The 15,478-nt window shown below is 41.5% G+C and overlaps 1 protein-coding gene across 1 annotated transcript in view; it reads left to right on the top strand.

The window, feature by feature from the left end:
• PLA2G15 (phospholipase A2 group XV) overlaps nucleotides 1-15,478 on the top strand; it is a 155,804-nt gene that overhangs the window by 47,140 nt on the left and 93,186 nt on the right. Inside the window, exons 2-3 of the mRNA XM_085639340.1 lie at nucleotides 11,253-11,409; nucleotides 13,710-13,828. Of these exons, the coding sequence (XP_085495466.1) occupies nucleotides 11,253-11,409; nucleotides 13,710-13,828 (276 nt within the window). The remainder of the gene's footprint in view (nucleotides 1-11,252; nucleotides 11,410-13,709; nucleotides 13,829-15,478) is intronic.

Consider the following 15,478-nt stretch of genomic DNA (forward strand, 5'->3'; position numbering starts at 1 on the left):
GAAAGAGTCCATACGTTTGAATATTTGGGACTGACCTTGAATGAGAAGATGACATGGTCCCACCATCAGATAAAATCAAACCTAAAGTTGACTCAAAAGGCGGGGGGTATTTTGAAAGTATGGAAAGAATCTATGACACATCCCATTGGTTCACCACTAGAAATTTACAAAATGCAGGCGAGGGGGGCAGTATTATATGGTCGTGAATTGTGGGGCAATAACTGTGCCCTTGATCTTGTCACAACGGAAAACAAGTTCCTACGGAGCTTAGCAGCTCTTCCTTCGAGCACACCACTCCTCCCTCTTAGACTTGATATGGGTCTAAGATCAATCAAGGAAGAACTAGGTGTGAAGCCCCTAACTTTCTGGAGGCGACTCTGGACAACCCCCGAACTCCAGAGTTATCGATGTGAATTCATAGAGCTATTCCAACATATAGCTATACGTAAAATTCCATGGCTTAAATACATAAAAGAGGAGCTAATGGCAATGGGCCTGGAGCCTCTGTGGACAAATCCACAAGAAGCATGCAGTACCATATCCCGGAAAAATCTAGTTGCCCTGTACTATGACCGTAATTTGAGTCACTTAATAACAACCACCACACTGGGGCCTATGTCTACCACCTTCCTAACAGTGAAGGACTATTATAAACTGGAGACAGTATTGGATGACATAAACCCCATTGGTCTTAGGAAACTATTTTTACAATGGAGATATAATGCATTACCTATTAGAGCCCTCACTAGCAGCTGGCACTCACCCACTCCTAAAAATTGCCCAGCATGTACAAATGAGCTGGAGAGTGACATTCATTTAATGTTTTTTTGTCTATCTTACACGAAACCCAGGAAAAAATGGATCATTCCAATCTGCAGAAATTAGGGTTTTAGGAATCACTTGGAAGCATATCGTTGGTTGAAATCTGACCTATCCCCTCTGACTGTATTTGCTGTTAGCAAGTTTTTATCTGCTGCTTGGAATATTAGAAGAACTTTTGTGAAGATATGAAATATTAACTGTATCACACGAAGTTCATCTTTGTTATATTGTACTGTTGATGTAACTTTATCTTGGGTGTTCGCCTATTGTGTATATTTGTTTGTATAGGTTTTGTTTCTCTTTTATGACTTTATAAAGTCGAAATAAAGATTAAAGAAAGAAAGAATTATATAATATAATGCTAAAAGAGTTTTAAAATCAATTGCAAGGACCATTCTTAAATCCATGTGCAAAAGAGAATACTGCCCCTGTGGGCAGATGTCCTGCTGCTTGTAAAGTGCATAAGTTTGTGCAAAGTGCAAGTGTTTTTTGTTATTAAGGTGCTAATCTGCGTTAAATTATGTTAATACGAAAGAATAAACGCAAATAAAGTGACTAAGTGCGATAAAATACTAATTGTAAAAACATTCCAATGTAAACACATTTTTACAAAAAGAGAAGGGTTTTCTTCATGGATAAATGAGTGCAGCATATTAGGACTATATATACCTTAATAGTGTTACTGCCCTTGCAGATATTTTTCTTAGATTGTGCAATGACTGTATTGGTCAAGGCAGAACTACAGGCAAGTGTACAAGTCTTCGGTGTTGTTGAGCCCCTGTGGGCTTTTACTAACTAGCTCCAAGATGTACCTGGTTTCTAACCTCCTTAGAGTTGCCTCCCTGTTGCCACCTAGTCTTAATTGCGGGGCTGCGCCCACAGCATAGAATTTCAAGTGGTCCAAATCATTATTGTGGAGCTCCTTGAAGTGGTGGGCCACTGGATAGGTGACATCCGAGTTAGATATGGCCCTTAGGTGCTGGAGAATTCTCTTGTGGACTTGCAGTTTCATGCTACCCACATACCGCAGTCCACAAGAGCACTCCAGCACGTAAATGGCAAATTCGGTTTTGCAGGTTAGTAACTTTTTGATTATGACGGGCTTGTTCCTAAATGGCATGTAGTAGGTGGTCTTACTGACGCCAAATTTGCATGCCCTGCATGATTAGCACCTCACAAATCCTTTGCGACCTGACTGCCAACTAGAGCCCGTTTTTAAGTCCTGGGCTACTGCTGACCATGAAGTCACTGGTACTTGGGGCCTTCCTGAATGTTATTGTAGGTGTTTGTGGGAGTTTATCCCCCAACACCGGATCACTTACCAATTGTTCTTGATTATTTTACTCAAGCTATCTTTGTGCTTATTAAATGTCAAGATTAGCTTAGGATTGCTGCTGTCTGGCCTTGCACTGTTGGTTTGTTTGGCTTTGCTGCATGATGGTTTAAACAGCAGGTCATTTCTAGATAGTGCTCTAGTATGTCGTATATATAGCCTTGTCAATTATGTTTTCTGAGTAACCTCTAACAAGGAAGCGGAATTTGCTTTCTTCCTGTGCATCTATCAGATCTTTCTCACTGCTGCAAATTGAACCCGTGATCAAGGAGTGTGTGAACTCCGAAACGCGTTGGTTTTTACTGTGGTTGCCGTGTGTGAATAAATCATACGCTTACTGGAATAGAGTGTCGGCTCTGTATTAATCTTCATGGTGTAGAGGTGTGTGTAGAGGGAGGGGTGGAGAGGGAGGAAGAGGGGGTAGAGAGGTGTAGAGAGAGAGAATGAATATAATATATATACACACACACAAAAAGGAGATGTAGATGCCCAGACGTGTAGGTAAGGGAACTGTATCAAACTTTAGGGATTGTGAGTGCTGTTACAGCTCGCCCAGTGTAAAATGCCCCGTTGCTTCCTAGCCTAGGGGCTAGCACATGACATCTGTAAGTTTCCAAAGCAACAAAGTGATGATCGGTTAGATGGGTTATCTTTACTGCTGTCTGTGGCTGTATTGCATAGCTCACTGTTTGTAAAACCTGCGTCCAAGTAAAAACAATTTTGAAATGCGCCTGCGAATGTGGTGACGCTGCCAGTAATTTTAGAGCGAGCTCTCAGCTGATGTTTATACATCCAGCCCGTTAATGGTTCTCTAGCAACCACGTGGAAAGCTTCACCTTCATCATGTGATCTTTCCCTTGCACAGTTCACAGTGACTGTCATGTGATTTCCTATCCTGTTTGTTATGCATTAACGTGACCTCAGTTGGAGATTCATTCACACACACACACTAATTCCAGGAACGCAAGGGGGAGGAGGTGTTGGGAGGGTGTTCCACTTAGTTGTTTTTGTCAGTCAGTGTAACGCAGTTTCTCAATCCATTATCTCCCACATCTGTGGTCGATTAGGCTGGCTGCTAATCGCCGATTGACAAGCACACTTAACATCAGTCTGCTCCTTCTTGGATTATTTTACCCACGATTTCTTAAATACATAATTCGCATTCGTCATTCCAGACTATCAAATATGTAATTATTTACCACATTTAGAGGGCACTCACTACAAACCTAATTCTCTATCGGGTTTCTGCCTCACCACTGCTTTTCTGAAATCTTGAGAGTAAATAGGGGGTCCTGTAGAGTAAGGTTTGGTTACCATATAGAAACTTGCCACCAAGGACTTCATTTTCAGGCCAGATCTTTTATTTAACAACACTTAAACAACCTAATGCCTTCTGGTCATTGTAGTCTTGCTTCGATCACTGAAATTATTTCAACTACACAGTCTGATTACTATGGTTTGCACAAGTAAAGCCCAAGACTGGATGATTGAATCCTTGAAGCATGAAGTCCATGTGGTAACGTACCGGTGAGATACAGATATCTTGCTTGGTTAGCGCTGTAAATGAAGCCATTTAAGAAAACATTCGTACAAAAGACTACATTTGGTCAGCAAGCCGGTCAACTTCCACCTCCGGCCCCAGCAAAAGGCGCTATTAAGCTTATGCTTTGACTAGAAATCGGTGCAAGTTCAATTTACGCATAGATTCCAGAAATGGCACCCATGTGCACTGGTAGGAGCACGGCTGCTTCAACACGTTCAGTTCGCTACAGAGACCAGGTATGTGAATACCCCCCAGAACTGGACTACAGGACGAGGCTTTCAGTCCGATTTGAGTTCGTCAGCCACATGGAACAAATGGTGTAACTGAGGGTCGTGGCTGGAACTATGTGACCAAGAAGCAAGTTGGACTATTTGAAGCCCCACCCCCACATCACTTGATGAGAAGATGCAGAAATAGGCAAAGTAGAGGGGGAGAATCGCAAGCATCACAACTTTAATAGCTCTCCTTTTTACAAAAACCATCATAATAAAGACCCCAAACCTTCAGTGTGGTGGTACATCACATCACTTAAAAGTGGTCCCCAGCGTCTCCCCCATTTTGCACAGTACTCTTGTACTGTCCTTTAAAATTGTTGAGTGGCTCACAACTGTGGAACAGTGCGCACTCCCCCGCTCTCACTGACTAGCTTTCTGCGGAGCGGAACAGGAAAACATAGCAAAGCTTAACTGTTCATGACTGGACATAGTTTTCATGGTTTGAAACTCCTTCCTTTGTTCCTGCGTAGCATCTTGAAACCACAGAAGGTCAAGTCTTTTCTGCCGGAGGATACCCTTGTAATCAACTGGTCCTGCGATTGGTTACCTGGCTCAACCAGAACTATTGCCACATAAGAGATTCTTATCCAAGTACATCATGTTGGAGCTCAGAAGACTAGTCAAAGTTGCAATGTATCTTTAGGGACATTTCCAAGAAGTCATTCGTAGAAAGTTGAGCATCAATGCCCACACATCTTGGGACTACTGCACCAGCGAGATGTCATGGATCTGAAGCCTGCCAGCACTTGGTGTGTTCTCTTTAAACTCCCCCTTTAATTCAAGTGTTGATGTGGTGGGGGGGTTGGGGGGTTATTTTTTGTGTTCTAGAGTCAGTATTTCTAGATTCCTCCCGCTCTAATTCTGCCCTCCCATCGCCCACAGTATCACAATGGGCAATCTATGACGGTTGCTTCCCTTGTATTGATAGCTTGCTGCAGCGACCTTATGTTCACAATGGCAGGAACAGTTTCATGCTCTCCTGCCTGTAAACGCACTCTATGGAGGCAGATCTTTCCTGTAATAGGTTGTTTGAATAAGTAAAGTCACTGCAAGAATGTGTAAAGTGCACGCACACGAAAAGCACTTAGTCTTCCTCCAAATATCCAACTGAAGGAGTCTCTTACATCAAGAACATATTTGTATTTTGAAATTTAAAGTCTGATTTTTTGCGTACCCAAATCCAAACTTAGCCGCGTAATTGACAGTTGGATAACAAACACCTTGCAAGCATCAAAAATATGCAGTGCTGCAGTGCGATGGATGGTTGGGGTATAGGCCCTGCATGACTGATGTTCTTACAGACCAATTGATCATACGTTTAACCTGTTTTTCATATTTCCTGATATGTTATTCTTACTGGTGTGCCTCCATGTATGCCCTGTCTGTTTTTGAAGAGTGGCCGTCGGTGTTTGTGTGTTGAACGAGTGGTACCGGTGCTTGTTTTCCCTCTTTCGCTGCCCCGTTCCCCCCCTTTGCTCTGTCTTTTATTTCTGCCCCCCATTCAAACGTTCAACCACCACGAAAACCATTTGGGAGGAATACCAGCTTTGTTCTGCTGTCCGACGTCTCACCGAGGGGTGAACCCTTCCTTGTCTGTTGTGTGCCCATCCGACATCTGCTATCTCCATTTACAGCTTAAAATCTTCTGTTAGCAGCATGAGACTGCGCCTTTTGCATTTTTCTAATTGTAAAGTGCTTGGTACACTTTTAATTTCTTTTCTCCCCATGTTGCCTCCCCCCAATAACTTTGGGTTAGTTCGTGGTTGGAAATCTTAACCAGTCGGGTCAGAATGAGGCCGTAAATGTTTTGCATATTTTATATATTAACTTTTGGATTCACCACATTTTCAAAGTTATATTTTTACGTTTTCGAACATGTAGAGAACTCGAACTGATTTAATAAAAATGTTCATATAACTGTGCGCCTTTTTTCCCCTCCCCAAGCTGAAGCGTTTCATTCAACATGATGCATGTTAAGTGGAGTTCATATTTCCTGTCTGTTAAGAGTGTTCAGTTGACCACGAGTCCGCTTTATCACATTACACCCCTCCTCCAAGCGTGACTCCCCCCCCCCCCCCCCCCCCCCGGCCTGCTCGAGAAGAGCCCTGCGAAGTTCACTCTGTCAACTCTCCTAATCATATATATTACCTACTGGCGGTCGCCAGTAGGTAGTTATAGTTAGGACCACGTTTCCATAGGACATCCGCAACATTCTATTTTGAATAACTTTTGCGCCGGTCGACGAATCCTTGCGAATTTTTCAAAATAGGTGGGGCGCTACGCTCCGCTCCTACCCTGAAAGTCTCGGGGGGATTCGTCTAGCGGGGGCTGAGATAAAAGGGGGGTCCCAAAACGCGTTTTTCCCATGCATTTTTCCATAGGACCTTTAGACACAGCTACAGCCCGAACGGCTGAACAGAATTACTTGAAATTTGGCAGAGAGGTAGTCCTCAGGTCAAGGAAGTGCCTTTTGTAGGTTTGGTGTAAATCTGTTCAGTAGATTCTGAGAAAATAGCCTTTAAATCAATATATATATCTGAGCCAGCTTACGGTGCGCTTACGGTGCGCTTACCGTACGCGTACGGTGGCGTGCGCGAGCGCGATTCTGATTGGCCCTTAGATCTTAGTAAACATTCAAATCGGTCGAAACCAGGAAGCGGCGGCCGCCATTTTCTCTCTCGCACTCTGAGGGGGGAGCTGATAAACAAATGCCAAAAACATATAAAGGGGCTGTTTAGACAGCGCCCATGCACATAACCATGTTAGTTGAGTCTTCAAAGATCCCCCAAGGCAAAAAACGGTAATTTTTTATTTTTCGAAAATTTCGCCGATTACGCTTAGCGTACGCTTACGGTAAATAATTATTTAAAAAAAAAAAAACCCACTCTCTCCACCCCGTGTGCAAATGGTGGCCGAAGGCCACCATTTGTGCATGGCATATAAGAGCACAGCATTTCCAAAAAAAATTTCAACAGATTACCTATCACAAGGAAGCGCATAATATGTCCTCCATGTGCGCACGGTGCGCGAAGCGCATCGTGCTTACATGGCCCATCTAGCGTAACGTGGGCGCGCGGTGCGCGAAGCGCACCGCGTGCTCACTGTGCGCGCACGGTGCGCGAAGCGCACTGTACGCGCACGGTGCGCGAAGCGCACCGTGCGCGCACGGAACGAACTGCGATAAGTGGGCGCGCACGCCACGAATGGCGTAAAGTAACTTAGCATTTAAAAAACCGTACAAATTCACTGAAAAAACCATAGGTTTCACACACGTTATAGTTAGGAATTAGCATTTAAAAAACTTGCAAATTCACTGAAAAAACCATAGGTTTCACACGTGTTATAGTTAGCGGAAATTTTACTGATAAAAAACCAATGAAATTCCCCCGTTATAGTTAGTGCAGGAAACTATAACTCACGCGACCGCAATCTTCTGCTGATGACATATGTGTCTTTATGAAAAAAAAATATTTGGAATATATGTATAGCTAAAAATTTATGGAAGAAGACATGGGCAAATAAGTGTCTAAATACAGTATTAGCATCAGCAGAGGATTGCGGTCGCGTGAGTTATAGTTTCCTGCACTAACTATAACGGGGGAATTTCATTGGTTTTTTATCAGTAAAATTTCCGCTAACTATAACGTGTGTGAAACCTATGGTTTTTTCAGTGAATATATATATATATATATATATATATATATATATATATATATATATATATATATATATGTTTTTTTTTCTCCAACTAACTGGTACGCATAGCAGTGCCCATTTCCTGTCTACCCTCTCCGGTAAAACTATTTTTGAGAGAAACCACAGTGTGGGCTTAAATGGCTGCACCAGTATATTATCTCCCATGAGTGTTTAAATCGTAGTGCTCCACTTTTCGTAACCCCACTGCATAGAAGTCACACTATATGAGAAGAAAACTTCTCTTACATTAAAGAATGAAAAGGAGCCTATAATCAAATATATTACATTTATAGATTATAAACAATATCAAATTCATGCGATTTGAAACAAAATTAAAGTGCGGGGAGTATTGAAATTTGTGAAGTCCCGAGTCCACGCGGCTAAATCTGTACTTTACCCAGCAGCCCGTTCAACACTTTTAGAACCAACCATTTGACAGTATAGGCCTTTATTAAAAAATACAATTCGGATAGTTAAACCTTCTACATAAAATGGACGGATAAACTATTCTTATCACCAGACTTAAACTGATAAAACCCTTCTTTTGCAAACCATATGTTGCTATTTTGCGTGGTGATGCTGATTACAAATATGGCCATAACCTTCAACGTGGCTATGATTTTCTTCACTTAAGTTATTGTTAAAAAAAATTGAATGGCTTAATAACTAAATAAAGTTAATGGGAAACAGGCATATATAAAGTGCCATTTTGGAGGGATATGAAAGTGGTATAATTCCTCTACCTACACAACACACACCTACATAAAAATGGTTCATGGTTAGTTCATATAAAATATACCGGATTTCATTGCAGATTGGCAGTTGAGATCATATAACCGTGCGAACCGATGGTGAAAAAGATATAAATAATTATTAGAGCTAATAACATGCAGTTTATTAAAGAAAGGCATTGTGTTCATTGCAACAGTTAGGATGGCAATGCTAAGGCCAGTTTTTAGGTTGATTTCGGTGAAAACATTTTCCTATTACTAATCCATGATTGGACTGAATACAGTGCATTTTATTGGTGCCCAATTTGATTTTCAACACCATATTCCTTCTTGCAGTTGAGTTAGATCTCCACTCAATTCTACTTTAATCTGTAACATCATGAACAAACAGTGGCAAAGCCAATAGGTCTATCCTCTGCGAGAGCTATCTGTTTAGTTTATTTTAGCTGTGTTGTACAGCACTGTGGTTGTTCAGTAGGTTTAAAGTTTTTTTTATTCTAAATTGCTATTTATTATGGAAGGGAGGTAGCAACACACACTACGGAAACAGAATGTGTGTATAACAGGCAAGCGGGTCACCAAATTTGATAATGTGTGCTTGAGCTAAGAATTAATGCTATTGTTTTTAAAAGCACTGCAAAACTCACTGAAACTCTTTTTTAGGCATAGTTAAGTTAAAAATAAAACTTAGGTTGTGGTAAAGGTGCTGTAGCAAATATTGTTTTAAAGCTGTCTCCTATAACAAATGAAAGACAAAATACTGCTTTCGCTTGCAATGTGAAGGGTGGAGGACTAATTTGCACCACAATCACAAGAAGTTATGGTGCCAAAGGGACTTGAATGAGGTTCCCCAGCTTCAATGGCTACAGCACTGCACTTAAAACACAGAGCAATTCGTGTCTCCTTTTATGCAGACTATTGACCTTTGAAGCTGGGGAACCCGTAAAGGTCTGCATTGGAAGCACATTTTTTTTTATCTCAAAGGAAGTGGAATTAACTCTACACAGTGGCTCAACAATAAAGATAAAAAATCAACTCCCAAAAGTGTTAGCAGTTTAAGGGCACAAGTACTTGGGCCATGTTCTATGGGAGGGTCACATGCAAGAAGAGGGAAGTGCCGACCACATAGCTGACCAGCAGGAAGCAAGCAATCAAGAGTGGCTTTGAAGCATGCCAATTGTAAGTAATGGGAGGGGCTCCAAGCATACTGAAAGTAAACAAAATGTCTCGAAGAGACAGCGCACGATCTATGCGAGACCTAAAAAGGAGCCTGGAGGTAATCCCAAAGACGTTTTCCATTGATCCAGTGCTTGTTCATGGAAGCGGCCCATGTTTTGAGGGTCTTCTGGGCCTCCCTACACCGGAGGCCCAGTAATTGTTCTGCCTGAGAAGCAAATAAATTGAATATTCTTGACCTGTAGTCAGATGCATGATGTATATACACATCATGCACACATTATCTATCTTCTATACTATAAACAATTCAGTTAGTGTGCTGTGGCTTGGTAGTGCTGGGACTGGGGCATTGTATGCTAATGTCCTGGGAGACCGAGTGGTGCTGTGGGGTTTAGTAGGGTGCTACTGTGACCATTATAGTGCAGACATGGTTGTTGGAGGAGATACTGGCAGCTTGCTGCTAGAGGGCTTGCAGCTTGATCATGTGGCGCAACAGTAGTTTGGTCCTGGAGTGGTTGAGTTGTAGCAGATGGAGTTGGAGTTGATAGAGGGTGATTGTGGGCGATGCCCATGTAGATCTAGCTCCTCATGCCACAAACTCGCACAGACCCACACGCAGAATGCCTCCACGCTGCATACTGCATCTCTGAAGATACCCTCTCACTCTTTCTTTTTTTGATACCACAACTTTGTCTATCACCATTGCTTTTATCTCTTCTGCTGCCTCTTTTTGTATCTTGCTCCTCCCTATACTACTTCCTGCTTTGTTTTATTTTCATCATCTATTATGCCCCAACTCACTTCATCCCCATTCCTTCCCATAGTCACCCTTTACTTATCGGAAACCTAAAGTGGGCCACAGTACTGCACCATGTACTGAATTTATTCACTCATTAACACTATGCTGTGAGCAGTACATATCAATGCCAAGAACCAGCCTGCTGTGCAGATGCCAAATCTCAGTGTCAAAACTTGCCAACTGCCCGGAGACTAGTGATTTGTGTTGTAGCTGCCTGAGGGTTCGGCACAAAGGGGGTGCAGATGTGTGTTCTGGGAGAGGGGGCAAGCGAGGCAGTGAAAGGGTTGGGCTTCATGTCACAGTGTACTAGGATGCTACATCTCTTGATCGGCCTTTAAGTCTCCAGCACAGAATTGAGTGTGGCTGCAAATTATCCTGAGCGAAACCCTTTGCCCTGATGGTGCCCACCCGTTCCCAAGGCAGACTGGCATTAAGAGATAAAGTGCAATCACTTACCACGTCTGGCTCTCCAGTCACTGAAAGGCTGTCCTGTGTTCTGATCCAAAAAGTGACTGACGCTGCCAACCAAGCAATGGCTAACTTAGGCTGGCCTTGTGCACCACTTTGTGTACCTACCACCATCACCTCAGCCTAGATGGGCTGGTCCCCCAATGAGACTGGCACTCCAACAGAGCACAGACCGGCTGGAAGAGACAAACCTAAAGCTCATGTGCATCCATTTTATTACACAAGCATAGCAAAGAGCTAAAGATGTCCCACCAGGCCCCGAATGGACACACATTGATTTCAGTTGCTTTTGAAGAAAGCATGTATTAAAGTTTTCACATTCCCTGTCAAAAATACCCATAAAAGATAATGGATTGCATTTAACATGATGCCTTATTATTCTTACTTGATCTCATTGTATTTATTGCAGTGCCTGGTGATTTGGGTAACCAGTTGGAGGCAAAATTGGACAAACCATCCGTGGTGCACTACCTCTGCTCCAAGAAGACTGATACCTACTTCACTCTTTGGCTGAACCTGGAGCTGCTTTTACCAGTCTTTATTGACTGCTGGATTGACAACATCAGGTAGGATGGCTGCCTTGAACCTAAATTGTCTTTAATCATAACTGTTTCGATGATCGTACCTTCCATCTTAGCAAGTAGTTTGAAGCTCTTATACATAGATCATTGTGCTGATCTTACAACGTATAGCATTAGCAATTTTCATAAGTGGATATCTGTGTTCGAACTACAAAAAATCCAACACTTAGAGGGTGTGTGATGGGTAAAGCTCCTTCTGTCCTATCTTATCCAGAAAAAACGTTATCGTTTACTTGTCCCGCCTTTACCTTATGACCAACATTAGTTCTGTTATAAATATATACATTTGTGTTTTTGCCTATTATTGTTAGTACATGCCCCTTTATTGAAGTACTAGGTGCAAATTTGCCGTCCCCCTGTTTTTAAGTCAAACCTATGTCAGCACGCATGCACTGCATAGGAAATTGACCTCTTGGAATCGCTTCAGCTTTCTTCAAAGCGCGTGCATGTTGTGCTCACATGCTATTTATTGGCCTTTGCGTCTGGCTTCCGTACACAATTGGCCAAAGGCTTGTCGATGTCCCAGCTTCTTTTCAAAGGTTTACTCCCAGAGCGTTTTGCTCTCCGGAGCAAGCAGCGACGCGCAGGAACCATCTGTTTTTAATCAGCATGGGTGCGCTTGGTTCACATGCAGTCTTTCTCCCCCGTCTTGCAGGCTGTGGTTGTAATAAAACATAGCCTCTGGGTCCTGGAGTTAGATTTTTACAAATGCGTATTACTTCTTTTAGTTTAAGTAATACTCAAGATATTTTAATATACTGCTACAAAAATATATAAATTTAGCATGTATGCTGGGAGGAGACATGTATTGGTACTCCACCCCCGGAAAACTTGAGTTCAATCAATTTATCTTTATTCGGTTTTCATTTGGTGATACAAAAAAACCCATAAAAGCACAAATTTCAACAATAAAACAATTTCTTAGCTCATTAAAACATAATATGTGAAAAATTATTTTCAATTAATAGTTTCATGACACCGTTATTAGGCTCTGTAAACAAACACTGTAAACAATCGGGGGATTCTTTGAAAAAGCAAATATGTCCGTTTAAAAAGAAAGTTAAAAAGTTAATCACTGTACAGAGTTCATAACAAAACATTCTTCACATATACTTTCTTTGCTTAATTACAGATTTCAAGTATTGTGCTATATTCCTCGTAAAACATTCTGCATCTAAAAGTTTTAGTGCAAGGTAGGCCGGGTGACGCGGTCTCATTCCCCAAATTTTTAAAATTGGTTTGATCCATTTTTTTCTTTGTTCTTTATAGAATCTACAAAATAGAACCACATGCATCGATGTTTGCAGCGAGACCTCATCGCAGGGGCAGTTTGCAAGGTGTTTGCTCCAATCATTTTTTTTAGGGAAGCTAACCAAGCGATGAAATACATCCAGCCTAAAGCGTGTCAGCACAAATCTACCGTTACCACTTATAATCGTTCGATATGGTTGAATGCCAAGGCTGGATTGCATCATTAGGTTATTCTGTACTGTTTGCTTATTTGCCTCTGCGGCGAATCTCCGCTCCTCCATGTGGCTCATGCATTGTTTTTTAAAAGTTTTCCTAGGGATTAAGGCTAGCAGAGTGGTTTTTTTTATAGTCATTTTCTAGACCTAAGTCAATTAAAAGATGTTTTACATACTTAAGCCACCCGATTTTTGAGGCATTCTCGAGACCTAGGCTATCCTTCAGAACCTCCCGATTTAAATTATGTTTTTGGAGATGACCAAATACGATGCCATAGTAAGGCAGGTTGTATCTTTATTGTGTCTGTGATATAGGGAGTTCCCAATTCTGTGTGACAAATGTTGAGGTGCCTTGAGGAACTGCCAGTAAATATCTTAGAAAGGCATTCTCAACTTTCTGTAATTCATTCACTTCACCATATCCCCAGATACCTGCCCCATATGTCGCTATGCTTACGCATTTGGCACGATATATTTGGAGCATCTCCGTTGGGGGCCTCTTGCCCGACCTCTGCGAAAAGTTCACCAAAGCCGTTGTCCTCCTAAAAAGTAATGCAACATGTTTGTGTACAGCCTCCAGGTATGCCTAGTGCTGTGAGGAATGTATATCCAAATGTGGTTCTTGGCCTCCTTCTATAATGCGCTTCCACATTGCTGGTTCTCATCCCATTTTAAAAGCTGATAAAGCAAAAGTCACTGGACCAGTAGAACCTTCATTTTCACGGGACGCAACCTTTCCTTTTTACCTAACAACACATTTAATATTTAAGAGATTTTGATAGTTGTCCTTAATTTAGGGTTCTCTGTTTCTGTTTTCAGGTTGGTGTATAACAGGACTACAAAAACGACCAGTCCTCCTGACGGAGTGGATATTCGCGTTCCAGGCTTTGGAAATACTTCTTCTTTGGAGTATCTAGATCCGAGTAAATATTCTGTTGGTATGTATAGTTTGCGTTATCTACCACCTGCCACAAGTGAATGAAGCAGTGCTTTTAAATATTTTGTTTTATTCATTGGGCCATGACCAAGAAAGTATCTTACCTACGCTAGAATATCAAACGTGCAAGGCAACACAAGTTGCCACCTAGTCTACCACTTTACTGTATTCAAACCAACTCCAGTACTTGCAGGTTTGATTCCTTCTTAATATTCTACTAAGACTTCATGAGCTGATAGTTATTGGAATCCTTTGTAATGGTTTGTTCTTTACAGAGGATGGTTAATATGATCCTCTTGTGTGACCCTTCGGTTCTGGATGAGGACCTCTTATATTTCTGAATTTCTGATTTCCTTTTTGAATCTGTACTTCATTTTTTCCAACAGTTTCTTTATTTTGGGTCACTGATGCATACTGGAAAGTTTTACGGTAACTTTTCACTGTTGAGCCCCATGAAAGATTTGTATTGATTTGTTATACATGGGTTTTGTTTTCGCCTGTAGATCACAGGGCACACGGAGAGACAAATTTGAAATGGTGAGCTTTGGTTTGCAGAGGGAAAGTGTAGGGCCCTGCAGTGGCTGAGATGGTGATCATCCAGAATATGGGTTACTAAATAAATTTAAGTAAATGTACTGCTCCTTTTCCAGGAGTAGCTCAAAATGTAATTGCTACAAATAATCTGCTGATAACTATATACATAAATACCCACTTATAAATGTAGCTGTGAATAGGTGCAGGTGTTATTCAACCATCATTTGTCCCATAGCATCCATCTCCTACTATGTAATATTTGTGTAACTTGGTAAATCGTCTTATTCCTAATAAGTTAATTTATTTTTACATTATTTTCTCATATTTGAAATAAACCTATTCCAGATGTAAAGTAACACTGCATGCTGTTCAAATTCATGCTCATTTCACCCGCTGAAAATCCTGAGACGTCAAAAAACCCCATCTTTAATCAGAAAAATCTCATTGTGTACCACCAACAGCAGTGGAGAAAAACAACAATGCAATTCATTTTAATTTTGGATGCCTTTTCAAAGTGCTAGCGCAGCAAAGCAGTTTTTAACCGTGGCGATGGGTATTGTTAAAATGCTACATTATACATGTGTAAGTTTATCTAGTCTGGAAAGTATTTAGCAAAAGGATGTAAGATTACCAGGAAACCAATATCGGTGATCTGGTAGGATGTTTGCAAGGGGTGGTGAGCTTGGAAGGTTGCTGAGGTGACTGAGGCATGTCATTGTTGCAACAGTTTGAATCCACCTGTCACATAATCACTGTTACTACATCTCAGTTTGTGACATTATCACTGCTTGAAATGTTTTCAGCAATTTCCTTAAATGTAGATAGTTTGGTTGGGCTCTCAGGGCTGACATGGCTGTCGGGGGTCTAGTGGAAACCGTATGTTCATTGGCTTTGTTTTTTTTAGTCCTGAGGATTTTGTCCATTAGTATATTGAACTTAAGGTGGCATGCAATACCTGCCTTGGCTGATTTGTAGTGCGTACACAGTCCCTGAATGTATACTCTACCCTTATTTCTTAATGGGCTGTGCCTGGTACTCTTCGATCTTCACGGTTCCTCCAGTCAATGTAGAGCTTTTAAGCTAACTTTGCAATTTTTCCAAATGAGGACAAATGTAT

Source organism: Triturus cristatus, chromosome 12 (genome assembly GCF_964204655.1).
Source record: "Triturus cristatus chromosome 12, aTriCri1.1, whole genome shotgun sequence".
In the NCBI taxonomy this organism is placed as follows: Eukaryota; Metazoa; Chordata; class Amphibia; order Caudata; family Salamandridae; genus Triturus; species Triturus cristatus.